Source organism: Rhopilema esculentum, chromosome 12, assembly GCF_057945365.1.
Source record: "Rhopilema esculentum isolate cy_ngs chromosome 12, ASM5794536v1, whole genome shotgun sequence".
NCBI lineage: Eukaryota > Metazoa > Cnidaria > Scyphozoa > Rhizostomeae > Rhizostomatidae > Rhopilema > Rhopilema esculentum.
In genome coordinates, this window is record NC_142826.1 from 2,913,721 (window position 1) to 2,940,284 (window position 26,564).

The 26,564-nt window shown below is 37.0% G+C and overlaps 3 protein-coding genes across 4 annotated transcripts; 1 reads left to right on the forward strand and 2 right to left on the reverse strand.

Annotated features, from left to right (window-relative positions):
• Positions 1 to 5,036: 5,036 nt before the first annotated feature.
• Positions 5,037 to 7,281, reverse strand: LOC135681373 (sulfite oxidase). The gene has a single exon (XM_065195821.2). The coding sequence runs from the start codon at positions 7,150 to 7,152 to the stop codon at positions 5,431 to 5,433; it is 1,722 nt and encodes a 573-aa protein (XP_065051893.2). The 5' UTR covers positions 7,153 to 7,281; the 3' UTR covers positions 5,037 to 5,430.
• Positions 7,282 to 11,195: 3,914 nt separating this feature from the next.
• On the reverse strand, positions 11,196 to 12,643 carry LOC135681375 (high mobility group protein 20A). The gene has a single exon (XM_065195823.2). It carries the CDS (start codon positions 12,504 to 12,506, stop codon positions 11,250 to 11,252), a length of 1,257 nt encoding a protein of 418 aa, XP_065051895.2. The 5' UTR covers positions 12,507 to 12,643; the 3' UTR covers positions 11,196 to 11,249.
• Positions 12,644 to 15,928: 3,285 nt separating this feature from the next.
• Positions 15,929 to 25,394, forward strand: LOC135681374 (serine/threonine-protein kinase Nek2). Of its 2 annotated transcripts, XM_065195822.2 has the most exons (9): positions 15,929 to 16,484; positions 16,799 to 17,016; positions 17,765 to 17,999; positions 18,742 to 18,951; positions 20,025 to 20,131; positions 20,714 to 20,793; positions 21,416 to 21,470; positions 23,175 to 23,500; positions 24,209 to 25,394. In XM_065195822.2, the coding sequence occupies exons 1-8, from the start codon at positions 16,386 to 16,388 to the stop codon at positions 23,473 to 23,475; spliced, it is 1,305 nt and encodes a 434-aa protein (XP_065051894.2). In that variant the 5' UTR covers positions 15,929 to 16,385; the 3' UTR covers positions 23,476 to 23,500; positions 24,209 to 25,394. The 2 variants fall into 2 exon arrangements, with proteins under 2 accessions (XP_065051894.2, XP_088967921.1); XM_089111795.1 differs by having other exon boundaries at positions 15,931 to 16,484; positions 23,175 to 25,394.
• The last annotated feature ends 1,170 nt before the right edge of the window (positions 25,395 to 26,564 follow it).

The window sequence follows — 26,564 nt, forward strand, 5'->3', positions numbered from 1 at the left end:
TAGAAAGTTATCTACTGAATTGATGAAAATAATCGACAAATAAAAGAAATATACCTAAACAGTTTGTGTCCTTTTTTATTTCATACTCTGTTTATAAAAATGATAAAAAAACGGTTAAAAAATTTTAATCTCTGAAAAAGGGGGGGGGGGGCTTTAGCCACCGTAGTTTCAAGGTTGTTTGGTTTACATGCAAAAATTTTGCAAATATTTTGAAGTTTGGTTGATGAATTGTTAAAAACTCAATCAAACTATTATATTTTTATTCTGGTACTAAATTTATTTGCTAACTATATTATCGTTATCAGTCCTTTGTTTCGAAACAATACCGTCTTAAATCAATCAGTGTTGCGGGGTCATAGCACATGCACATTGATAACAGTATTCGCACAGCTGTTCTGTCTGTGACCACATAATTCTTGAACTTCCTGCCAGGGCTTAAAGTGATAATTTGCACGTGCAATGACCCCGAAACGGGGGCTAGTGCATGTCTGGAAAACGGGCATGATTCATCTCCCGAACAAAAACAGCTTTAGCCCAATCGTGTCTGTCGTTGGGATGGGAAGATTTTCTTCAAGTCTTTGTAAGAAGATAGCTGGATATTTCATCTCTCTTTTGGTCAGAAGACCAGTAATCTCGAGTTATTTTTTGATACAACTTACCCATGTAGCGGGTGGTCTGCCTTCTTGCTTTTTGGCCTCTTCAAGGGCTATGCTTGCTGGTGTTTCATGGGTTGGTCGCATCAGAAGTCGAAACCATGACAAGTGTCTTCTTTTTATCGTTTTGATATCTTTATGATATAAATTGAAGATTTTTTCGGAATCTCCCCTCATCCGTAACCTAAAATCTAAAAAAGAAACTAAAAGAATAAACAGTTGTATAGAGCATTAACAAAGGGCCTCTGACAAAGAGGGCCGTGGCCTATGGTCCCCCTCCCCCCACTTGTCTATAAAACAAAAGAGCATTTTTCAAATCTTTGTTATGGGTGCCAAAATTGCCAAAATTGGGAGGGTGAAAGAGAAATACACATAACCTTTGCCTTAACTTGAAAGATACTTAAAATGTACTTTTATCTTGTCTCTATTTCTTCATACTTACTGTGAATGTCCCTGTTGTCTCGCAACCCTATAGATTGATAGATTGAAGGATAGAATGTAGTTACTATATATGAGGCGGCACTATGGTGGCTGCCGAAAGAGGAAATTTTTGATGATGTTTATGCTTAAAGTTCGCCGGAAATTGCATTTTTGGAGCAAATTTTGATGATAAAATTTTATATACTCAAAATGAATATCCACTGGCGGAAGACGATGGTATTGATCGACTTCTTCCTTGTTTTCTCTTATGAAACATAACTGCATGAATTTTTAAATCTGGGACAAAATTTTCAAATCTGGTGATAGGCAAAAAATTGGCACTGTCCCGGTCTTCAATATCAAATTCAGATACAATTTATGACCAAAATTGCAAATTTTCATAACCAAATTTGACCCTTAAAGATTCGGATTTTAACTGAAGAAATCAGAACAGCAAATCACTCTTTGGTAGAAATAGGTAAATACCATAGAGTTAAGAACGCTAGAGTGCGCACTCGGACCCAATCTATTGTTTTGAAGTGTGGCGAGTATGCACAGGCAAGATGGCGGATATAGAGTGGCAAAAGAGCACAGAGGTAAAATTAGCTGTTTTTGGTCAGGTTTTTAACACAAAAGTGACAATTTGACAAGGTTTACCGGCAGGATGTGACCGGAAAAGCAAGTAAGGGATATGAGAAGGGCAAATAATAATCACATTATTGGAAAAAGTAGCTGTAAATGGTCAACAGCGACGTAACGACGTGTCGTAAGCCCCGTTAAATCAAGTTTGGATCAAGGTTTGTTGTTTAAAGTATGTCATAAAACTAAATATAGCTTTTAACGCTTAGTTATCAAATATTTAGGCTAATCGTGATAAAATAGGACATTTTCAAGTAGTTTCTGTTTTTTTGAAACTCTGTTGGCCTTAACAATGCGTTCAGTGTGCACTTTTCCAAACTGGCAGATGAAAATTTTGAGATAATATCTCGAGATGTGCTTTACAAGAGTAGTAATGTGATCCTCTTTCATCTCTCCTAGTAAATGGGATTGCATTGAATGATCTTCTAAGGACAAAAATACCCGATTTTTCACAATTTGTATAACGCTGACCACAACCTTTTCTACACTACTCCTTGATACATCTTGCCAGTGAAGTAATAGTTCCCTTGCCAATTTGTCGGTCACTTTCACCACTTCAAAAGTGGATAGAGAAGGAACAAATAAATTGCCATATGCTTTGAATGACAGAAGAGTGGACTTCATCTTGAACACTTGATCCCTCCGTGCACTTGGTTGATACAATGCAACTGCACATTCAGGACATTTCATGGTGGCAACCATTTTTTTGGCAATGTAGCCACTGATGTAGTACAATGCATCAAACCTCCAGTTTGTGGATGTGTTTAACAAGGCATGGACAGCAGGATCAATAGTTTGGCTTTTGTCATTAAAAGTTGTATCATCAATAACATCATTGGTGCCCTCTGGCAAATCATTCAAGGCTGTGATGCAATTGGCAGTATTTGGAGCCTCAACATTGTTCCTCAAAAGAAGTGCTCTTATTGCATGTTTGAATTGCAAAGCATTTGGATTGTTGTTCCATCCAAAACGACCTCTGATCTTACTGAAGAACATTTCAAGTGCATCTTGGGAGAACCTGTATGACATGACATAGCTAAAACTATTGGATTCCCTTGAAAGTAGAGACCTACTTATTGCTAGGATGGACTTTGCAGTGGTAAGAAAACCAACTATAAATGTCTTTCGCCTACCCTGATGTATAAGATTGCCCTCTGAATCACGCAGTTTTGTCAAGTAATCTCCAGTTTCTTGTACATAGTTTTCTATAACGTCAATATTATCTAGAGATATTGGTTGTTTTGTTTTCTTTTTACAGCAATCTGACTTGGGATTTCAAGGCCATTACAGCTGTAGTCAGATGCTTTGAAATGTTTCTCACACAAAACTGAACTCTTAGTGGGTGTCCAATTTTGGCATCTTGTGGCAGTAACCCATTTGCATAGCAAGTCTGGTTTATTTATTGGAAACCTGTAAAAGTTGTTTAGTAGTTATCAGCTTTCTAAAGCAATCTTGTGTCATGATTATTCTGTTTTTGCAATAATTTATTTTAGTTCTGTGTACTTAGAATGAAATATACCCAAGTCTTATCATAGGTACATTAGAAAAGTTGAAACATTGAATAAATGATTGGTATTTTTACATTATTTTCCAAAGCTAAGATATTTGTATTAATGAAATAATTTCAAAGAAATGTAAGTAAATATATAGAACAAGTCATCAAATTAGTACTGTTTCCATTCTTTTTTAATGTTTTGATTTCTGATATAAAAGATTGTTGTAATCCTTTAGTAATCCTACCCATAGATTGCCAATAAGAATTATCTGTTCACCAAAGAAAATTGTTAATATTGCTGTCAGATAGTAAAATGCCTTTAAGAACAAAGAAAATATAAATTAACTGTTAACAGGGGTTTAAAAACTGGTGATTCAAAACTCAAACAATAGCATATGCTGATAAGTCTGAAATTTGAATGACAAGAGGGGAGGGTTTCTTGTAGAGAACAAATTGTTTTGTCCCACTACTGGTGGACTCTGTTTGGTCCAGCATCCATTGCTATGCTCATGTGTTATTCTATAAAAATATGCTCATATGATAGGCCCCACTTTGTGGTTTGCCCTACTAGAATTGCATCATTTAAAGATATTCTTGGGGGGGAGTTCTCAATCCAGTAAATTTAATCATGTATCAAAATTAAATCTCAGCAATGTTTGACAATTGCCAGGGCCATGGAAAGGATAGCCAAGGGCCCCGGGTCAGTAACCCCCTGACCCCCTTGGCAATGGGTTACATGGATCCGTGAGATATTTGCAACAGGCATTCAGACCAGGTAGATTTCCCTGCCTGGGTTGCAAGCTTAGGAAACAGTTTAAAATGGTATATTTCCCTTGATGTATATACTATGTACATAGGGATGAAAGTGGGGGTGGGGGGCAAGGGCACATCCAAGGCTCATAATAAAAGATTTTGCTACCAAGCTCTCTTTGTTTGAACAAATTTTTAGGTGGTCCTGTTGTTTAACAACATTTTCTTGTGCGACCCATTCCCGTACACCAGGGTATTCGACCATCACCCTCCCCGGTGAACCAAGTCTCCATACGAAATTATTTTGGTTTTTGTCCACTATATTTTAAAAGCTTGAAGATCGATGAGAAGCTCACGTCCACTGATATTCACTGCTACGTCGTCAACGATGAAAAGGGCGGGAAAATGAAAGATGCATCATTTATGGAAAATTACTTTGCTGTGTTTAACATTTCATTTTCTTACATTTTTTTTGATTGGGGATCCTTTTGAATCTTTTTCAGACAACCAGAAGATTTTTTGTGCAGAAGCGGTAATTTGAATTCATATGCATACATTTATCTTCTTCCAGTGGTGAATTTTATTCAAAGACCTATTTGAAGATAATTCTATTACAATAAAGATGCTAAAGCAGGACTGTAGACAGTGGCGGCGCCAGCTACTGCCGAGTGGGAGGGTAATAGGCGTGGCCATTGAGGCCACGCCCTAATCGCCTCGTTTCCGTGCTGTGTACCAGGTCAAATTTCCTTAGGAAATATTATCTACCCCTACCTTAGGAAATATTTAACCCGTTTTTAGACGAAATATGTAGACCATGTTTCAAAAAAGTGGTTACCCCCCCCCCCCCCATACCACCCCCCTGGTACCGCCATTGACTGTAGATACGGAGTGGGGAGCAAAGTGAAAGGAACCCCAGCTAAGACTGAGGGCTGTCTACAGGCAAATGAGACCTGGACACCCTCTTGACCAAAATAGCTAGCAATGGCCCTCGAAAGAAAAAGGTGAATGCCAATAACATGTTACAAATGAGATATTTTTCCAAATTAACCAAACAGACTGTCACAAGACAAAGACACAGCTTTATAAAATTTACTCCCAAGACTATGACAGATAAAACAATCTCTAAAGGTGAAATATTTCAACTGAGGTTGCTAGTATAAAAGTACAATCATTTGTGAGCAGTCTCGATGTTTACAACTTCTCACAACACTATGATTTAAATTTTTAGTAGACCGAAAGTGATAAAAATTAAACTTTTCAAACTGCAAACACAATAAGATAATATATTTCCTATGATTGCCTTAAATCTATAAAATAATTATGCTGAATCTGTAAAATACCTTTGGTCTTTATTATTACTTGACATTTCTCACAATCACTGTATTTATTGTACTACTACTTCAGGCTAGGCCACTGTACAAAGTCATATGAAAATTATTACAGTCAACTTGAAGTCATCACAGTCTAATACTATCATTCATCATCTTCAACAGCAACATTAACATAGTGCCAGGAGTTATTAAGAACTCCACGAAGGTTCCAAATGGGCTCAACTCTTTCCGGTTGAGAATTATATGAACTGTCTACAGCTTTGCAACAGATATCAACAGAGCCTTTGTGCTTTTCTGGTATCGGCACAACTGCAGTCCATAATGTCCAAGACCACATTCTATTCAAAGGCTGATCAGCTTGCTTCAATTTTGCTGTGTGCCATGTCTCACCTGAATCTGCTGATACATCCACTCTTATAATCCCTCTACCCCCTCCACTGTAAGCATAACCTTGGACCACAATTTCCTCATCACTTTCAGAGACTATTGTTCCATTACTTGGAGAACAAATAGCTGATGTTACTGGCGATTCCTGAATGGCTGGTGCTGATTTGAAATCAACGTTATGCCAATCAATGTTCGGTGAAAAACCTTTATAGTCATTCTGTTGCCAATGACTAAGGCTTTCATGTTTGCTAGCCACAATTTTTGAAAGCCATTTGACATTTCTTGCACCAACAACTCCAGGGACAACAACCCTCAGTGGAAAACCATGATCTCTAGGCAGAGGTTTCCCATTCATACTGTATGCAACTAAAACATCACTGCTTGGATCAAATGCTTTGTAGGCAGGTATAGATGCTCCATAAGGTGCTTTTGTTGGGTCAATATCTAACCCTTCAAACTGGATATGCTTTATTTCTGAATCCATATTTGTCACATCTACACCTGCATACTGCAAGATATCTCTTAATAAGACACCTTCCCATTCTGCATTGCTAATTGCTGTAGATGTCCAATTCAGCCCCCTCACAGCTTTAGCATTATTCATTTGACTCCTTCTGTTACCAGCACATTGTAAGGTTGCAGTCACTTTATGTTTCTTAAACTTCGTCTTCAATTCATCCAATGACAGGTTGATTTCTTTCATACCATCTCCAGACAATTGTAATTTAAAATTTTTCTCATCAATAACTGGCACTGGAAGGTGATTTCGAACAAAGAACAGTTCGTTTGGAGTGATTAGGTTGTCAACAGCAAGTTCTGGTGGAGTCTCAGCATTGAAAGGCTCTTGTGAATTGGCAATCAGTGCTGGGTGCCTGCGTGGCTCATTGGCAAAAGGCCCAACTTTTGTTGCTTTCCTTTCAACTCTGTCTTCAGGCCTGACCTCACCAATCTCATACTCATTTAGAATTTCCAACACTTCCTCTTTCTTATGGATAGCATACATGTCCCAGAAAGGCTCAAGGTCTCCACCAGCAGCTAACATAATTTTGCTGTTGCCACCTGGATGGCCATCTACAAAGTCGGTTATATCATAAACCTTGTTTTTGTATGTCACCCAGATTCCTGTTTGTTTTGTTTTATGGTTAGATATTTGTTCTTTGCTGTAAAGTTTTTCTTTGCCTTCCAAATGGATCTCTGCCTCTTTACAGTTCTGCTCATCTTGTAACAAATAAAAAGAAGCCAACACTCCAGCTAATGCACCGGCAATTAGAACACCGTATTTTCTACTCTCTTTTCCTCTTAACGTATTTTCAGGCGGTAACTCTGAATGTTTGTGATAGTCTTGTCGAGACCAGACAGCAAGAGGTGGCCTAACGTGACCTTCAAGTGGCCCCAGACGTCTGGCAGCAAAAACTACTTTACCCTGCAAAGCAAAACGAGCAGAGCTTGAGATCGCTAGACAGCCTCTCAACAACATCTTGCAGCTTCAGGTCTGCGAAGAGAATCTGTCTCTTATCTATGATGTCGTGCTTTTGCAGATTGAATTACTGCCACCACCAGACAGGTATACGGTCAAGCGAGGCAAAACATTGGTTCCCAGGCTCAAACGTGACGAGACACTGTAGGTTGTGTTGCACTTGTAGACAAATAATTTTTTTGTAGAAAAAACTGGTGAACTGCCTAACCTCAAATTTTTTTTCACGCTCCAGCTAAATCAACCATGGAGATTTCAAATCCAAGATAGGCTGAAACGAATGATCACCAGAAAATACTTGTTTTTGATGACGTCATTAGAAAATTAAAAAGCATTGAGGACTTGGCCTCAACTTTTCTGGCATTTTTGCACCAAAATAACTTTGCAGGTATCAAATCCGAGATGGAATGGAAAATATTTTGAGCGGAAGTCAATTTTTTTTGATGACGTCAACAATTTGGAGAAAAATTCACTTTGAACCTTTTTAATTGTTTTCTCACAACTATAATTATCGAATAAGTTCCATATTCGAATAGCAAACACTCTGTGCTTATGAAAGATGTATAGTATTACTATTTTACTTACTTCTAGACGTTAGTTCATGACGTCATCATCAATTTATGACGTCATCTTACTAGGAAAGGTTATTGAATATCACGGGAATGTAAGGCTAAAAAGTTTGAGCTAGTGAAAAAATCATTCAAAATTAAGATTAAACTGCATAGGAAATGATAGGGAATCCATTCATCGCTTTCACTTTCTCCTTTGTTGGAATTCCCAAAGAAGATGTAATTCTACTCGTCATGGCCTGCCTCAAGCTGATCACCGTTTTTTCCCAAGGCCTGATCTTTATTGGATACGGAATTCTCTTCATTTTCAACGCTGGAGCGAGCGCTGCAGATCTTGTACCCTGGGTGCCAGAGCCTCAGAGAGTCAAAGGATGAAGAACGGGGGAAGGAATTGCGAAGGAGACCCTTTCCACTTCCATTTTTCGCATTTCCTTTCCCCCGTTCTTCATCCTTTGACTCCCTGAGGCTCTGGCACCCGGGGTACAGATTTTGCAGTTATTGGGCGTCGGTGTCCGGGACCCTGCAAAAAACGAAAATAATTTGCGTGATTTCGGCAATTCGGTGGCAAACCCCAATATTTTCTGCAGATGTTCACAGCTCTTTTAAATTTAACGGTCGAATATTTTCTCGTCAAGCCGTTAAAAACGTTTTACTCTAAATTCTCTCAGTGCCGGTTCTTATTTATTTATCAAATGTATGTTTCAGAATTAGAACATATAAAGAATTCAGAATATATAAGGTTGTATGCATTCACTGCAGGTGCAGCACCAACATTGCTTTACAACTAACTCTCCCTTTTCCCCTTTCTCGTTGTTCTAATTTTGCCGACTTTTGGACTCCAAACTGCCTCCTAAAAACTGCCGCTGGTTGTACAGCAAAACTGGTTTTACAAGTTTTCTGTGAAGCTCGAGACGAAGTTTTTCGCTGACATAGTCTTTTCTGATCCAGATGTGATTTAATCTATTCTTGGATGACTGACATGGATGGACGATTGACGTTGACTGCATTATAATTTTGAGAGTCATTTATCAACAAATCTTAGACAGTTTTATGTTACATTGAAATGTGCATAAGATAAATTTTGATTAGTGCGATAGCCAGCATAAGAATTTCTGCCACTGAAGTTGTTAAAATACTTATAGCAGCATTATTGTGACTTATTGCAACAAAGTGCAAAGACTTCCTTATAAGGTCAAGGGTAAAGTGTTATCACGTGACCCTTTTTAATTCCGAAAAGGTACAAAGAAATGGTCTCACATAGTACATACGATAGTCGAGTAAATAATTTACCTTGTGTTGTATCCAAAGGAAATATTATATTATCTCCTCCGCAGGCGGCATAACGTCTCAGTGCTAGCTGTTCCACCCCCGTTTTCACCCCTCAGGTGCCAGCAGATCACCGTTCACCATCACTTTACTGATCCCCTTGTTAAAATTGGAGAAATTTTGGGGGCTAAGCTCCTTAACAAATGAGCGCATGTTTGGTTTGACAAATTTTGTGCTGGCAACCCTTTTTTGCTAAGGATTTTCGGTGAATAAGCATTTTCCTGGCAATCTCTTTTAGCCAGTGGATGTACATTGAATGATTCCAGGGCACTCAACGCATTCAATGTAATGTAAACAGTAGAAATTTTTTGCAAAATCTTTTGTTTTGCATCTTTTCTTTGCCCTTGGCCCCCCCCCCCACCACTTTCCAACTTGCGTCAGAGTCCCTTGATTTAATATACACAGCAGAGTACCTTTATCACAGATGCAAGTATATTGGGTGTGATCAAGATTGTGGTTATGTACATGGCTTCTAGAAGTTTGCACAGCCACCACCCAACTTAAGGACGGTCCAGAGGCTACCTTTTTGCATGCAGATCTGGTGCTACCTTTCAGCTAATTACGTGAGTATTGACAGACTTAAATAAGAAGTGACCTGAGAAAGAAATTCTTATTGATTCTTATTTGATTGATAATTGCATTTGGAGGAAGTACTTTCTCAATCTCGCTTTAGACAAATTTTGAAGGTTCCAGTAATGTCAACAAAGAAGTCATTCATGATTTTGGCAATCACCTTTTTTATATCTCTCTCTATATATGAAAATAACTGTTTATTGGTCTATCACAAAGGGGCCAGTGCCATAGGCAGAGTGGTACACGTTTTTTGTATATAGAACAGGATAGTTCCTGCTTGCTGATGATGGCATTAAGCATGTGTTTAAAATTCAAGAAAATGTAGTCTCAAAGTCTTTTATTGATGTATCTTTCTCAGCAAGAATTTTTTTGTTATGTGTAATACACTTATTAGAGAAAGCTGGTTTCCTTACTTCACAAAAAACATTTTTCCCAATCAGGTAGTTTCATATTTTGAATACTAAAATTTTTCTTGTATGTCTTTTTTAAGAGTCTTTTTACGTCTGAGAGCTTAATAATTTTGACAGGTTTTCTTGTGAGGTGGCTCAAAAAATTTGTTTCTTGCCATAGGTCTCTCTATATTTTATATTTTATCAAATGCATTAGATCTATAGAGTTCCGCTTTGTGATGAGCCATCTCCATTTCCCGTTCTTGCAAATCAGCACTCCACCAGCATGGAGACAACAATGGGAGGAGCAAGAAAAGCAAATGCAATGCAGATCCATGCTGACGATAACAGTGGTGCTCAACCATTGACCACCTGTCGATCTGTGGCCATTGTCCCATTTGTAGCCCTTCTGCCCAAGGTTGATATCCGATGTCCTGCTGTCAATGTCACAAAAATCTAAACTGATGATGCCACAAAAATCTATCTTTAGAATTTTGATAACTTAGCCTGAAAGCGCCTCATGAAATACCTCAAATGTGTTACAAATTGGCTGATATATTGCTACATGTGTATTGGCTCTGTTCTGATCAAACCTCTGTATTTTGGTCTCTGTTCATAACTTTAACAGAGCCAAAATAACAGTGGTTAATTAGCAAATTTCAAATCTTTCATTAGCAATATCTCAACTGGTTTTAGAAACATTTGATAAATATTGCATATTGCGAAGTATTTCATGATGATCTTTTATGCTATTGGTTGAAATTCTAAAATTCTTAAAATTGGTTTTTGGTGACATCAGATTTTATAAATTTATTGTTCTACCTCTTAAGTTCTATTGTTTGTATAGTTTTTTACATACATGTCATTGGAACCAAGTTTGTATTTAGTGGATTAGACTGCCCTCTATAACTCTCCATTCTCAAGATATGAAAGTACAGTTTGACAGTTATTGCCCTCTTCTGATGGCCCTGTGTAACTTCAAACTATTGGTGACAAGTCATGAAACTCACATTTTCAATGAAAAACATAATCAGCTATCCTAAGGCGTTATGTGAAACATTTGATTTTCCAAGTCAAAGAAGGTTGCACCAAAATGAACCAGAAAATATATAACAATCCTTAAGCCTCCTATAATATAAATTTATGTACTTTTGCAGTAAGGTTGCCAGAAAAAAACACTTGTTCGAAATAATATGTTCAGTATATACATAATGATCAATCACCACTAAAGAAATATATATCCTTACTGTTCTAATAAAGATTGATAAGGAAGATTACTAACAATATCTTTCATTTTAGTAACCAGTTCTTCCTTGCCACTTAGTCCACCTGATGTTACCATATCTGCCATTTTGAATATACAATCATCAATGTTTTCCAAAGATACGTTTTCACCAAGATTAGCAAGTACTATCTCTGAGAAGGAATCAACAAGCTGTGAACGTAACCTTTCTAAGTATGACTGGAGAACAATGCTCTCATCTTCTTGTTGGGTAATTTCCGCCTTCAGCTTGTCCTTTGCAACTTTCATGCTGTCAATCTGCTTGTTGAGAATGGAATTCTGCTCCTCTAAATCAGTGTTAATTTTTCTAAGCCTTCTAAACACAGACTCTTTAGATCTGGTGTAAGAAAGAAACTCTTGGGTGAAGATAGGTATAGTAACATCGCCTTCAACAGTAAGTTTTGGACCTAATGAACTCTTGCCCTGGCTACTTGGGTTGGCAACGTTTACTGCACTTGACAATGGTGCTGACAAACTCTGACTCTTTACTGGGAAACTATTTGTAACTTGATCTAAATTGTTCAAACTTGTTCTGTTTTCTTCTTTGAAAGATGAAAGCCCTCTTCCTGAAATTTGTTCACTTATGACTTGCAAATGTCTCCGTCCACTTAAATGTTCTCGCTTATTATGGTAAGAATTGAAATGCTGATTACAAGGCCTGCAGTAGAGCTCTTCATCATTGTCTGATATATTCATTTCAACGGCCTCTTTCCTTTTGCGCTGCATGAAATCTTTGTACCTCTCTGATTGTTGGTAATCCTCCAATTCACCCATGTATCTTTCTTTATCTTTTTCTGCCTCGTCTAGGTATTGCTGCTTCTGTTCTTGAGGCAGGTTACTCCACTGCTGGCCTAAAATTTTCGTGATTTCATGGAACGGCAAATCGGGGTTTTCACTTCTGACTTTATCTCGGTGGTCGTTCAAGAAACGAACATAACCAGTCAAAGGTGCTCGTGGCGCATTTGCATCTTTTAGTAACTTTCTCCTTTTCTTACTTGCTCCACCTTTCGATGACCCTGGTCCTGAACTTCTTTTTGTCCCCTCCTCGCCTGCCATGGCAGGACTATCGAGGCTCGATTCGCTCATTAGCGCATCTGGACCCTCCGAACTCTGGCCAAGCTTTTCTTCCTGTGTTAGACTCGGAACGATGCTTGGCGTCTCGGTCTTTGGAGCTTCCTCTTCAACATCAACTTTCATAGAGTCATTTGATTCATCCATTGCTTTCGATATCCTCGTTGACTGGCTTTTTCAATTTTCTCGGCACGACTTTTGAGACTGATAGATAAGATGTCAACAAAGAGCCCTTTTATGAAGTGAGCAGGTGGCCTATCCGTTCACATTCAAAAGGCCTCGTTTCCATGTTTCACACATAAGAAGATGAGAAGGAGGTGATTAGTGTTGACGTCATAAATAGTATGGCATTTTACATACTGAAAAACGGGGTTATAAACCCAAATATACAAGCAATCAAATACAGAAGGCTTTCGAAAAAACTAGACAAGACTGCCTCAAGACCACCAAACCACGCACAAATCATCGCACGCCATATGTTGTCACCTACCACCCAGCTTTGTCACAACTATCCACCATACTCAAACAAAACCTTGACATTCTACAAAACTCTAACACACGCAAAGAAGCCTTCCCCGACGCACCCATACTTAGTTACCACAGACCGAAAAACCTCCGGGATTTGGTTCGTGCCAAAATAAAATGTGCCACACCCAGTGATCCCAGAGGCTCTTACAAATGCCACTCGCGACGTAACTGTTTAACATGCCAACATATCATAGACGGGACTACAACATTTACCTAACTTTCCTAACACTGACAAAAACTACGACAAGAAACAACGACTGGACTGCAACTCCACCAACGTCATATACGCATTACAAAGCAAACGCTGTATACATAACGGAAACAAAAACTGCCAGTACATCGGACAAACAAGTAGACCACTTAAAGACAGATTTGACGAACACGGACGAGATATTATGAACAAAAAAGATGACAAGTCTGGAATTGCAGAACATTTCTGCAGCCCAGTATACTCCATCAATGACCTTGCCATTACACCATTACTTAGACTTTATGACAAACGAGAGAATATTCATCAAGACATAACTTCTATATAACTTACTAATATAACTTACGTGTGTTTATTGATCTTTGTTCTCGGTGCGTTGCGATGTTCCTTATTTGCTACAAAAAGAGGGAGCCTCGTTCAATTCCATCTATTGTACAAATTAGTAAAGAAAGGAGTATTGAAACAGAAAGGAGTTTCCTTTATCAGCATTAATTACCAGTTAACATTTTTCGATTTTGGTCAGGGCTCTCAATTCTATTATCTATATATGGCCAATTCAGGTGCAGTTCAGGAAAAAAATCTGACATGAACAGGGAGGAAGTGGATTCATTCTTTTTTACATATTTTTTAGCAACATCCTTCATAAACAGGGGCGTAACTTGGCCAATAGGTTTGGGGGGGCTGAAAAGGGTTTCTGCCCTGCAAAACTGAGTGGTGCCCTGCAGACCTCGTAGCAACGGTTTGTCTATAGGTTACTAGTGAAAGCTTTACCAGAATCAAGTTTAGTGAGGTAGGAGGACCCACCATGGTTGGGTCCGACGTGAAGAAAATTTTTGAAATTATACCTAAGGGCTAAAAAGCATCTTTCAGACAAAAATTTAGCAAAATACTATTGTGCTAAAAGAACTGATTGTTTATTGAAAATATTATTGTTTATTGGGAAAAATAGGGAGGGGATAACCAGGGCTGGAAAATGTCCGGCGCTGCCAGGAAATTTTTGGCCCAAATTCATTGCAGGAAATTGTTGATGCTTGCCAGGAAATTTTTAGCGTGAAATCTCCATTGCTTGAATTTAATATGAACATTAAATTCATGTTAGAATATTTCTATGGAATGCTGTTTTCTTGCGATATACATACATACTGTATAATTTTTGTTCTGCACTACTAACAAAAAACGAAGATTAGCTTTCAATCATATGGTATTATAAGCGTCTGTTATGCCAAATTTCCGTGCATGATTTTCAGCTACTAATTTAATTCCAGCAAGCCAAAACAAAGTTCATTCCTCTTTTTACATCAGCCATTCTATTTATGTAAAAACACTCAAAGACAGCCAATCTTGTTACGTCAATTGTTTTGAAGGTGAGCATGCCCCAAACCTGTGTGGATGTGTCCATCGTTATTCGTATTTTTCTACTGGCATTCGCATATATTTTTCATCACTTGCTTTATAGAATGTAAGCGTTTTGGTCTCAAATCTTTGCCTCTAGCACCACCCCTGATTTAACAATTTTATTTCAACCATTAACAAATAAAATAGTATTCTTATATGTTGTATGAACTGATGATAAAAATGAGCAGCAAACATGAAACCCAGAGCAAGATGTATCGATATATCATTAGTATGAAATTGATATGATATGAAATTTAATCAAAGTTATTATAGATTTCAGATCTACTTTCTTTAACCTTGAAAACAAACTATGAGTATCGTGCTTGATCACGTTCTCCTTGATCATCTAATACAGTATAAACAAAATGATTCCTGTTCGAATAGCTATGATCAAGATTGCAGGACCAACAATTAGTTCTTTCTAGTGTGACAGTTTGTTTTTAGGACAAATTTTTAAACAAATCAAGCAACTTGAAATATCAATTTCAGTGGCTGGAAACTTTCTCGAAGCTTCACAGGAAATCTTGAATTTTTTATTTTGCTGCCAGGAAGAAAAATATCTTTTCAAGGCCTGGGGATGTCATGCTAAAACTTTAGTATTAGACGTTGGGGAAGGAAAGAAACGACAACCTTTCGTTTCAGATTGCACGTAGTTGTGAATGACAGAGGGAGATGTTGTTTTGATTGGGAAAATTTTATTTCCTGAACAGAAATGTGCAGTTTCTTGCATCGAGAAGGCCATGTTTACACATCCAAAATTAGAACATTGCAATGATACAGAAAGTGATTTACTGAATTAATGCAAATAAAAGAAAAATAATAAAAATATACGTGAAAAAGTTAGCAATTAGATGAAACAAAATCGGTATCTTAACGATTTATTATGTTTTTTAGTTCATGCACTGTTAAAAAGTAATAGAAAAAATGAAAAAAAAATTCTTATCTTGACCAAAGTGAGGGCCTTCAGCCTCTTATTCCCCTCCAGTGACGCTGTGCTTGTCATGAAAATAATTTACAACTTAAATTAGCTTGTGTGGACTCAACCTTGCCCTCGTAAACATATGCATCAATTTGTGCATCCATTGGCTATGACTTTCGGTAAGAAATGCTTTCGCTTTGCAAATAACGGAGCTTTTCCTTACATATCTGTTCCGTTCTCTAAAATGCAATGTCAGGAAGGGAGGTTCATAACAAATACGATATTTCCATTTCAAAATTCCTAAACGGCTCTTTACGAACTTCAGAGGTGGCATTTCTGCGTGGCAATAAAGCTCTTCTTGGCGCCCTGCGAAATCTTCGATTGCCCTGCGAAATTGACTATTTTTTGGATTGGTGGGGTGTTACACCCCCCCACACCCCCCCGGTAGTTTCGCCCCTGTTCATAAACTCTCTCATATTAACCAAAGACCGAGGTACAAATTTTTATTTGGGGGGGGGCAGCCTTGATAGATAAATGTAACAACAGCCATATCTTACAAAATAAAAGTATTTCACTTATGCTAACTTTATAAAAACTCCCTCGACAGATAAACAAATAAAATGACGATTTCGTACAATACAGGTCCTTTGCCTTGCCAAATATCGGTTGATCATTGGACAGCCTCACTTTGAACTGAATACAAAAACAAGCGGGACCGAACCGAAACTCTCGGCAAATCCAACGGCTTCTGCTGGAGGAAAGACCAAAGGAGCAACTTTAGTTGTAACATTTTCAAATTAATTTATAAGCTAATTAAGCTATTTACTGTGCTTGGTTGACTTCTAAGTGTGTCATCTACCACTGAGCACAAATCTGTCCGACTAAGTAGCAAGCAAAAGGTGAACTTGGAGGATTCTGTTGTCCTGTCGAAAATAAGCAAACAATCCATTTCCTGAAAGGGAAGATTGACACAACCATGCCTTCAAGCAGACTTGAGGACTACGATGTAGTCGAAACCATTGGTTCTGGGTCTTATGGTACATGCAGAAAAATAAGACGACGATGTGACGGAAAAGTAAGTCGCGTTTTTAGAAACTTTGTATGGAGAATTGAATGCTGCAAAGTCTGCAACTCAAAGTTTTTCATATCTTTGCTTTGAATATATTATTCCAAAAACTATTTGCATTTGGAAAACTTTTTTACTTTCCTGTCTACATGCTCTTGAAAAATAAAGTCGTGGCCTAAATAACATTACATCTGTGTTCAGTTATGACAGTATATTAGTGTATGAGAGCCCGGGTTTGAACCAAGTTGAAATAAATTATCGTGCTATTTACTTTACTGATTGCTTACTAACTGCTACTTACAAATTGAACGATTGTCTCTTAGGTACTTGTGTGGAAAGAGCTGAACTATGGACAAATGACAGAATCTGAAAAGCAGATGCTGGTATCAGAAGTTAATTTACTGAGAGAGCTGAGGCATGGCAACATTGTGCGGTACTATGACAGGATCATTGATAAAATCAAGGCAACAATTTATATTGTAATGGAATATTGTGAAAAGGGAGATTTAAACAAAGTCATTTCAAAACATAAAAGAGAAAGGTAGGCTGGATATATTTATAAGTTTTTCTCGCATTATTGCTTGAGGAGAATCATTTCGAATGAAACTCCATAAAAACTTTTATGAATCAGTCACAGTGATAAATAAAAGGCCTAAATGGTTTAGACAAACTTTCTTAGATGTGTTTTTTTGGGAACCATTCCAACATTATTAGATATTTTGGAATCCAGTTGCATTTCCTGCCAAAGGTTCATCCATGTCTCATAATCTTCCTATTTTGAAGCCAAAATTAATTTTTGGAGCTTGTCTATCTGATATAAGCAAATGTTTCTATTTAACATACCACAGAGACTTTGCAGAAATAAATAAAATTTTCTTTTGATAAAAAAATATACAGAGCATATTCTAAATGACAAGCACACACCTCCACATGCACCTAAGAGTGAAATTTGTCACTGGATGGCAAATTGTAGTATTTTTGGAAAAATTTGCTCCCTGCCCCCCACAGTCAAGGTTGATATGCTTATTTCTACTCTTTTTGATTGCTGTTACTTGGGTATTTTTAAAAAAACTTGATAATATTTTTGGGATAAAGTTGCAATTTTAGTGGACCAACCATGTTTTTTCCACCAGTCCTCTAGCCTTTTGGCCAGGATTGTAGCAATGTTTCTTAAAAATTTATTGCCCCAACACTTGAATGCAAGAAAACAATTTAAACCTCATGAATTTCCAATACTTATTTAGTCTTATGCCTTCCATCCAATAAAAACCTTTCATCTGCCGTTTCAGAAAACCAATCGAAGAGCAATTCATTTGGAAAGTGTTGTACCAGCTCTCTCTTGCACTGCAAGAGTGCCACAGGAAGAAAGGAGGTGGCCATATTTTACACAGAGACTTGAAACCAGCCAATGTTTTCATTGATGCTGAAGAGAATTTTAAACTTGGTGACTTTGGCCTAGCAAGAGTATTACATGAAACCAGTTTTGCAAGGACATTTGTTGGTACTCCATATTACATGTCACCGGTATGTACTTTTTATAAATTATTTAACAAAGCTAGACCTGGTTTAATATCTTTTTAGCTCTATTGTTCCTCTGTACAAGTGCCCTCTTTAAAGGCAGTATGTCCCCCATTGTTCTCAGAACCTCTTTTCATGGCCACGATATTCATGCATCGTTGATTCAATGCACAAATAAACAATCAGGATGAAGAACCACAATAGCGTAATTACCCTGAGCATCACGAAGGGGACAGACTGCCTTTAAGGGTTGAATTTATTTTATGCTGCCCCTGTTTGTAATCCATTTTCCCCCAACGGGAAGCCATTTTGTACACTGGAACTCCTTTTGCAATGGTCACACTGTTTTCACAATGTTTATCATTCCTCATATATAAAGTAACCTCAAACTGGTCTTCTTATCATGATGATTAGGTAGTTTTTCCTCAAAACCTTTGCGTGACTCCTTTGTCTTTAAATACATGCATGATTATTATTCATTCTTATGTTTTCTGGATACCAGTTTTTCTCACCCAACCATAATAGTACCAGGGAATCATGAGATCTGTTAGTAACAATCAAGTTATCAATTCTTCATTCAAGCAATGGGGCCTATAACTTTTGATTTAAGAGGGTCCTTCCCAAGTCCCAATAAAACACTTCAGTGTTTCTTCATTGACAAAAAGCTTCAAGGATTTTACAAAAGTTTTGCTTTTTGTAAAATTGTACATTTCAGATGATGCTTATGATGGTCTAATTTTACCAACAGGAACAAGTTAGCAAAATGTCTTATAACGAAAAATCTGACATATGGTCATTAGGATGTTTATTATACGAGCTTTGCGCTCTGCATCCACCCTTCTTGGCCATGGATCAGCGCTCACTGGCTGTGAAAATTCGTGATGGACGATTCAAGCCAATCCCAAATCACTTTTCTGATGAGCTTGGAGAATTTATCAAGTGGATGTTACAAGTAGAAGCAAGTGTAGTTTATATTATTTTACTATTTCTATTCTGGTTTCATGGATTGAATTGAGCCAACCTAGTCAAAACAGAGTTTAGCTAGCAGTGTAGGCACATGGGTTTGCATAATGGAACTGCGCATCACTTTAACTACATGTGGCCACAGCCGTAACTAAGTGCGAATGAGCCCCATTTTATTCAATTTTCAAATACTCTTTGGTCCGGAATCTTCTCCGGCTACCTAATTTTTCAAAAAAATCCACCCATGACATCCTTATTCAAGACCCAAATTGGGACATTTTCTACTATTCCTCTCGAAGAGATCACAGCTGGTAACACCTACGCCTGGAACAACAGCTGATGACACTCTTTACTCTGGGTGATAGTTTCGCCATGACGTAACTCGAACCACAGATCCTTCTATCTGCAGTCCGTGACCCTAGCAATTGAACCATCCACACAAACGTAAAATATTGATATACACACTTTTTATAAGAACCAGTAAATTTAAATTCAGGCTGAGTGTTCTTAATTTTTTCGAAAATCTGAGGCTGGATTATTCTTAATTTGTTCTTAATCTAATAGGGTGTATGCAGTGCGAGTGCTAGCTTTTTCGCTCATTTACCAACAAAGTGAGTGAGACAGCGTTAATTTGCTGACAAATTTGAATATTCAACGAAAGAGCACCCAGAAATCGCTAAAAACCCTCGATTTTGAGAAAAAACGTTGTTCAAAATTGCATTTTGCAGAAGCTCAGCCTCAGCTTGTTCTTAATTTGTTCTTAACTTTGACCAATTTTGAGGCTCGCGTTCTTATAAAATTGTTCTTATAAAAAAGAGTGTATATTGACATATATATGTGAAATTTGCTATTTAAAAATATTACCCTGGATCGAATGTTTTTCAAATCATGATACTTCAGTTGTATCAACTATCAGCCACAGGAGAATATTTTCGTGTTGGTTACAACAAAGTTCTTTCCCTCGTCCTGCACAGTTTATAATGTTTTGAAGTTAGTTGCACATCTCTAAAACCTCGTCCAACCACAATTAATTAGTTCTCATTATTTCAACTAGATGTTCTTTTTCAGGATAACAAAAGACCTAGCATCGACGATATACTGAGGCACCATTCAGTTGCTAAGTATTCAAACATTTTCAATGCCAAAGACAGAAAGCAAAGCAGCACGGAACTCCAGTATGACTACTTCTTGTTTTTCATATTCTGTCCCTCAAATCTTCGCTTTTAATTGAAATATCCCCTTCATTCTTTATTGTCCACGCTTAAAGTTTCAAAATCCTGTCAAAAAGACTGTGCTAAGTGCGAGAGTGTCACACTGAGGCCAATTCTGTAGCTTGAAGCACCCATTTTAAGCAACCAACTACTTCTTGTTTTTCATATTCTGTCCCTCAAATCTTCGCTTTTAATTAAAATATCTCCTTCACTCTTTATTGCCCACGCTTAAAGTTTCAAAATCCTGTCAAAAATACTGTGTTAAGTGCGAGAGTGTCACACATAGGCCAGCTCTGTATCTTGAAGAACTCATTTTAAGCAACCAGTCAATGCAAGTTTGGTAAAAATTTCATAAAACGATCAAATATATCAGATAATTTATAAATCATATTTATTCTGAAAATTATAATTATTAATTAAGTCAGCTTAGCTTGATATCTCTCCCAGTATTCATATATAAATCTATATTCTTTATATACATTGTTACCATTTTTTGTTAATCGAATATCTGATCAGCATTTTAGTATAAATTTTTACAAATTTCAGGTCAGTTCAATTGCGACGAAAAGAAGAAGCATTAAGAACAAAGGAAAAACTTCTGAACGACAAAGAAAGGGAATTAGAGAGTAAGTGGAATATTGTGAAATATGCTGTGCTAGCGATACGCTATGTACCAAAATCAGACGCTATGCACGAGTTTGGTTCAGTTAGTTTCATTTTTTAATTTTCTACATACAAAATCCGTCAAAGATGCAATATTATGACTATATTTATTGCAACGATACAATATGTTACAGATTTAACAACATTAAACATTTAGGTAATTTTGTTTTCTTATGATTTTTTTAAGGTAGACTAATCAAGGAGAAACGCGTTTATGCACCGTTTTTTATTCGCTTCGCCAAACCCACAGCTAAAGTCGCATTCATTTCTCCAAACGATAGTCCTCACGGTCTTCCAGTGATGCAGTAGTTTCCACTGCCTTGTACAGTGGCGGATATCTGGGGGGGGTCGAGGGGGCAGTCGCCCCCTCCCGAATATATTGGAAGACAAAGGCCTTATGTTCTAAAAATGGAAAAATGTAACGTCATTTTATCAAAAAAATAGGCTTGCCCCTCAAATATTTTACCAACTGTCCGCCCCTTGGCCTTGTAAGTTTGATTCATGTTTACAGAAAAACTTTGTTTAAAACTACGACGATTGTGATGGCGGAGAAAGTCATTAACTGACCAAACCAATTCCTTCCAGGGAGAGAAAGAATTTTGAGTGAACGGGAAGCTCTAGTGGCAGAAAAGCTAGCAAGGTTTGAAAAATAATTTTGTTTTCTCTTCTCCAGGGTTTCGTTTTTTTTTCGATTCCCTCAATACTAACTTTAATTAGAACCTCAATCTTTTGATACCCTCAATCTAAAATTAAAAATCTTTGTTGGAATAAAATGTGGTGATTTCTAAAATCCTTTAAAGAAGTATCCTAATCATTATCACCCTGTTTAGTAAAATTCTTCTTGCAGGAGTCGTTTATTTCCTCTCATTTCTGGCATTCCAGATGGAATTTGATGATTCTAAGGTTATTGTTGTTATAAATCTCTTGCAAACATCGTGATCAAAATAATTAGGTTTATTCTTTGGGTAGCAGACACGACTACTTCCAGATCTTTTTTACCGGAGTTTTGCTTTAGTGAAGTGTATGCAGCAAGCTTTCTCCGAGCCTCTTCCAGGGGTGCTGTCCTGAAAAATTAAGAAGGGGGGCTGTGCTATGAAAGTCACACCCTTGGAGACACCCTGTTACTTGCATTTATGATAAAGATTCTCTATTGTGTATATGAAACCATCCAAATTATTCACTGACTCTAAAAGGATAACGGGAATTGCTCATTCAAGGAAAATCAATAGCATGATAAAGGGTTGATTCACAGAAAAAACTCATTTCAATACTAGGAACTAAAAGCTGATATAACATGAAGTAAATTTCATCTATAAATGTGGAGCTCTCTTAATAGGTTAAGTATTCTCGAGACTGACTCTAACAAAGGCATTAAAACATATCTGATTCAATTTTTTGGCTTATGATTTTTCCCGTTTCGATTTTCTGACGAATGATTAAAGTACATTTTCGAAATTTATTGGTCCATTTGTCCATTTGTCCATGTCCATTTCTAAATGAAACACAAACCGTGAATATACAAGCCTGGATAAATTTTTTTTCTTTATAAGAAACGATGATCGGCTGATATTTAACATTGAGTACTCCTGGTTCTTAACGCTGCAACAATACACGGAAATCACCGTTTCATAAGATTTTCCAAACTTTAATATCATCAATTCTACTATATTTAGTCCTGTGTGCCATTTTTATGCTAGGAACTGACTTGATTCATATGTTAATGTTACCATTATATTTCGTTACTGAACACAAGTGGGACTTACCAAGAATGTTTATTGCTAGTGTATATCTCATTCCAACCAGTAAATCACATAAATTGAAAATCATGAAAATTTAGAGGTCTTCTTTTTTCAAAATATAATTATTTTGAATTTTTTACTTTGTGTACTGAAGTTTCTTAATTTTTCGGAATGTCCAGTATCCTCTTTGAAAACAAGTTTTTTTTAAATGTTGATTCTTTGCTATAACTCCATCTTTCTCGATTAGGTACTTATGTCTAGTTACACTACCACATTGGATCTATGACTATGATTGGGTGAACTCAAAAAGCTTTGAATTCTATTTTATAACTGAATTTAATCAAACTTAAGAAAGTTTGCCTACAAAATAGTTCACAGTTGAGATGATTGCAAGAAAAAGGCGCCAAGAAATTTTCTGAAATGTATTCTAAGCTCATCTACAAAGGATGGTCGCGACAATTTCTGGCCTGGGCCTCGCCTTCAATGTTGCCTCAGGGACACCGAAACCTCTCGGTGGCCCTGCCAATCAATGCATTATCCTTTTCGAAGATAAGTTTAGCTTTTGTTGCCTTGCTGCTTTCAGTGATGATATTCCTGGTTTTCAGAGCTGACAGAATGATGCAAGAGGTTTATTCAAACGATTATAGAGAAGACGAGCCTTTCACTTTCAAAAGACCAAAACGCAGTCAAGTCTATCCATCAGGGAAAGAGAACCTTGACAGTGATCGCATTTTCCAAGAACGAAATTTTCCTGGAAATAAGAACATAAAAATAAACAGTCTCCTTCCAGCACAGCAGGGTATCAAAGAGCCAGGCTCACTAGACGTATTATGTAAGATAGATAATTATAGTGACCGTTTTCGACTAAGAAGAAACAGTAAGCAGCGAGGCACTAATCCTGTTTGAAGATCTAAGCTCCTTGTCATACGAGGTTTGTTGTGTAAATATTTCAAATATTGATGTTATGAACTATGTGACATATGCACAAAATATTTTATCCAATAATTTACTGCCGTGTATAGTTTGGTAGTTATTTTAGATTAACCAGTTTTACTCTAATTCGGAAAACAGTTTAAATAGTTTTCAACGTGAATTAATGTTAAATTTTATTAGGTTGTCAAAGAGCTAACCCACAATGTCTTGTTGTTGAGGTCTCTCAATTCCCTTTTCTTAAAGAAATGGTGAACCAAACGTAGCTTTGCTAGGTATGCCCAAACTCAGGCAAGTTTAAACTTCAATCCACTTAAAAAATTGGAAATCAAAGGCCCTCCTTCCTTATTTAAAGTTGCAAAAAATTTTTAAAGCTTGTTCGATTTTCTAGATATTTTGATTTTTAACTTACATAAGAGAGAAGGAGACGGATATTGAAAAATATGCTGGCCTCAAGAGTTGAAAAATATGCTCGCTTAACACAACTGGCACCCAAAAATTGTTATTCTCCAGATTCCAGCTAGCTGCTGGTTACATTAAATCATCGAATAGGGCCCCGACCCTTTTATAAGCTTTATTGAAAATACATATAAGATGAAAATGAAAAAAAATGAGATAATCAATTCATTGATGAAGAGACCACCAAAGACTATGAATCTATCACTATTTTGATCAAAAAATTGTTTTAAATTTTATTTATACTCTGCAGTGATATTTTGAAAAAACTGGAGTAAAAGTGCAAATAAAATGAACTTGAAAATGGTGAAAAGTTAGAAGACAAGCAATTTGTATGGCAACATGGAGAGGATTTTTATAGCCCTTTCAAGTAAGCCTACGTCTGAAAGCTGCCTAAATTAGTAAGCGTCCAGGGGGCTAATTCAAAGAATTAGGGTATGCTTCATCTGCTACTAGACTAGAATCTACTTGACTGGGAAGTGCTTGTGCTGCCCATCCCTTGGGTGGTGGGAGACTGGAATAGTCAATGTGCCAACATTTGGACAGTGGGGGAAGTGCAGACAACTATCAAAGGTCGGGCCAATAGTGTGGTGAAAGCAAATAGCTTGAATTGAAAATCCAATTGGATCACCAATTAGAACAAAGTTGGGAAGTGCCTATCTTCTACCCTTGTCACTGTGTCGCTGCTGACATTGGTGGCAACTGCAGCCAAAATATGGAAGGGGGAGGTAAAGATGACAATATTCTAATCAGGAAACATTTCTTTTTGCCCTAAGAAACTCTTAATGCTTATTTTACTTAAATAACTCTTATATAACTATGACAACAATTAGGAGAATGGTACCTTGGCTGGCACTTCAAGTAAAAATTATTTTGATGATTCTTACAGTAATGCAACAAAGTCTGCTTTTGGCAAAGAAAGTATACCCCCCCCCCACCCCCTTTAAAAAACATCAATTTTCTCAACATTTCTGTCACTGCCTATCCATGTTTCGTTCTGTAGGATACAAATCTTTCTGATGGATATAATTCTATAGACTGTTCTATAGAAGAGATAATTTCTAATTGTTTTGGCAGTTACACATAATATCAAATTGCATCCGTATGCTTAATATCAAGGTTTGGGGGTATCTGAGAGCTGAACAATTTAGTGTTCTACTTTTCTATAGAACAATTTAGAATTCTAGCATGCTTTGGACATGATCTCAGTTTTTCTTAATGCATGTACTGTTTTTGCATCTTCTGAAGTAGCACACAGAAACAAGCATCATCTGGTTGTTCCACTAGTACCTAATACATCACCTTCATCAATAGTACTTAATACATCACTTACACCAATTCTAACAAATGGGGGATGTACATATTTTATTCTTATTTGCAGAACAATTAATTATTTTAAGATTGTTAACTGTTACATATGTGAAATAAATATTTACTTATGGAGGATTTTTTCTGAAGTTTATTTCTCAAGCTGTGTTAGAGAAGCAGTTTGGACGACTCAAATATTCCATATATCTCAAATTCCCATTTGCTATATGGGTTGGAATTTTTTATGACTTTTGACAAAGCTGGCAAACCATCAATTTTTGAGGCTGTATCATCGACTTGCCTTACATAAACTTATTTTTTTCATAAACTTATCTACATTACCAGAAGCATTTAACACTCCATTTTTTAGAAAGTACATCAATGACAAATCTTGCTTAATGATAGTCTGGTTTGTGATAAAGCATAACTGGTTTGTCCCATCTCCCTACTTTACTAATACAGAACTGTTACATTTTCATGGCAATGTTGCTGAGAATTCCATCCCATCTTAGCTGTCTGGGATAAGGTCCAGGTCAAAACAGAGCATTACTGGAAAAAGGATTGTCTGCATACTGATTTTATTGTACTGATTCATTATAGTTTGGCCAAAATATGAAAGATGTGCTATCCATCTCCTTTGCTCAAAGGATGGAAACTTACATATCGTCCAGCAATCATAAATTTTCCTACAGGAAAGTAAAAAATCAGAATAATGTTGGAAATTCTAAACCAGTTTTTTGTACTTTGCTTAATGATTTCTGTAGCGGCGATAAATCTTGTTGCTGGGACTTTACTGTTGTCACGACACATGACATCAAGGACAGCTAAAATTAAACTAAGCAAAGCACTAAATGCAACCGAATAGAAAAGTTTTGCAACACATTATCACACTAATTATATTTCCACCTTTCTGGCATGTGGTGGTAAAAACATTAACTATATGTTCCTGGCTTCAGGTTTCTATCCAGAACACTTCTGGGAATGTCTTTTCTTTCTGCAAGGCTCGCAACCTTTGCCGGGTCCGAGATAAGTGTCTCTAATTGTCTATCTCCTCTTGCCTCTAGCGTGCTAGGCGCCTGTATCTTTCCTCTATTTCTGTCAGCTAGTCTTGACTCTACTAGATAACCAACTGTTCCCACAAAAACAGCTGCAGGAAACACAAGATACGGTGCGTAAGTTCTAGTAACAGCGAGAATAATAGGCCACATTTCGTTAACTTGGTTAGGCAGATATCCACTGCTGAGCCCGTTACAAAAAATTTTCAAAGGATTCCTCCACGAAATATATATTTCGATTAGCTG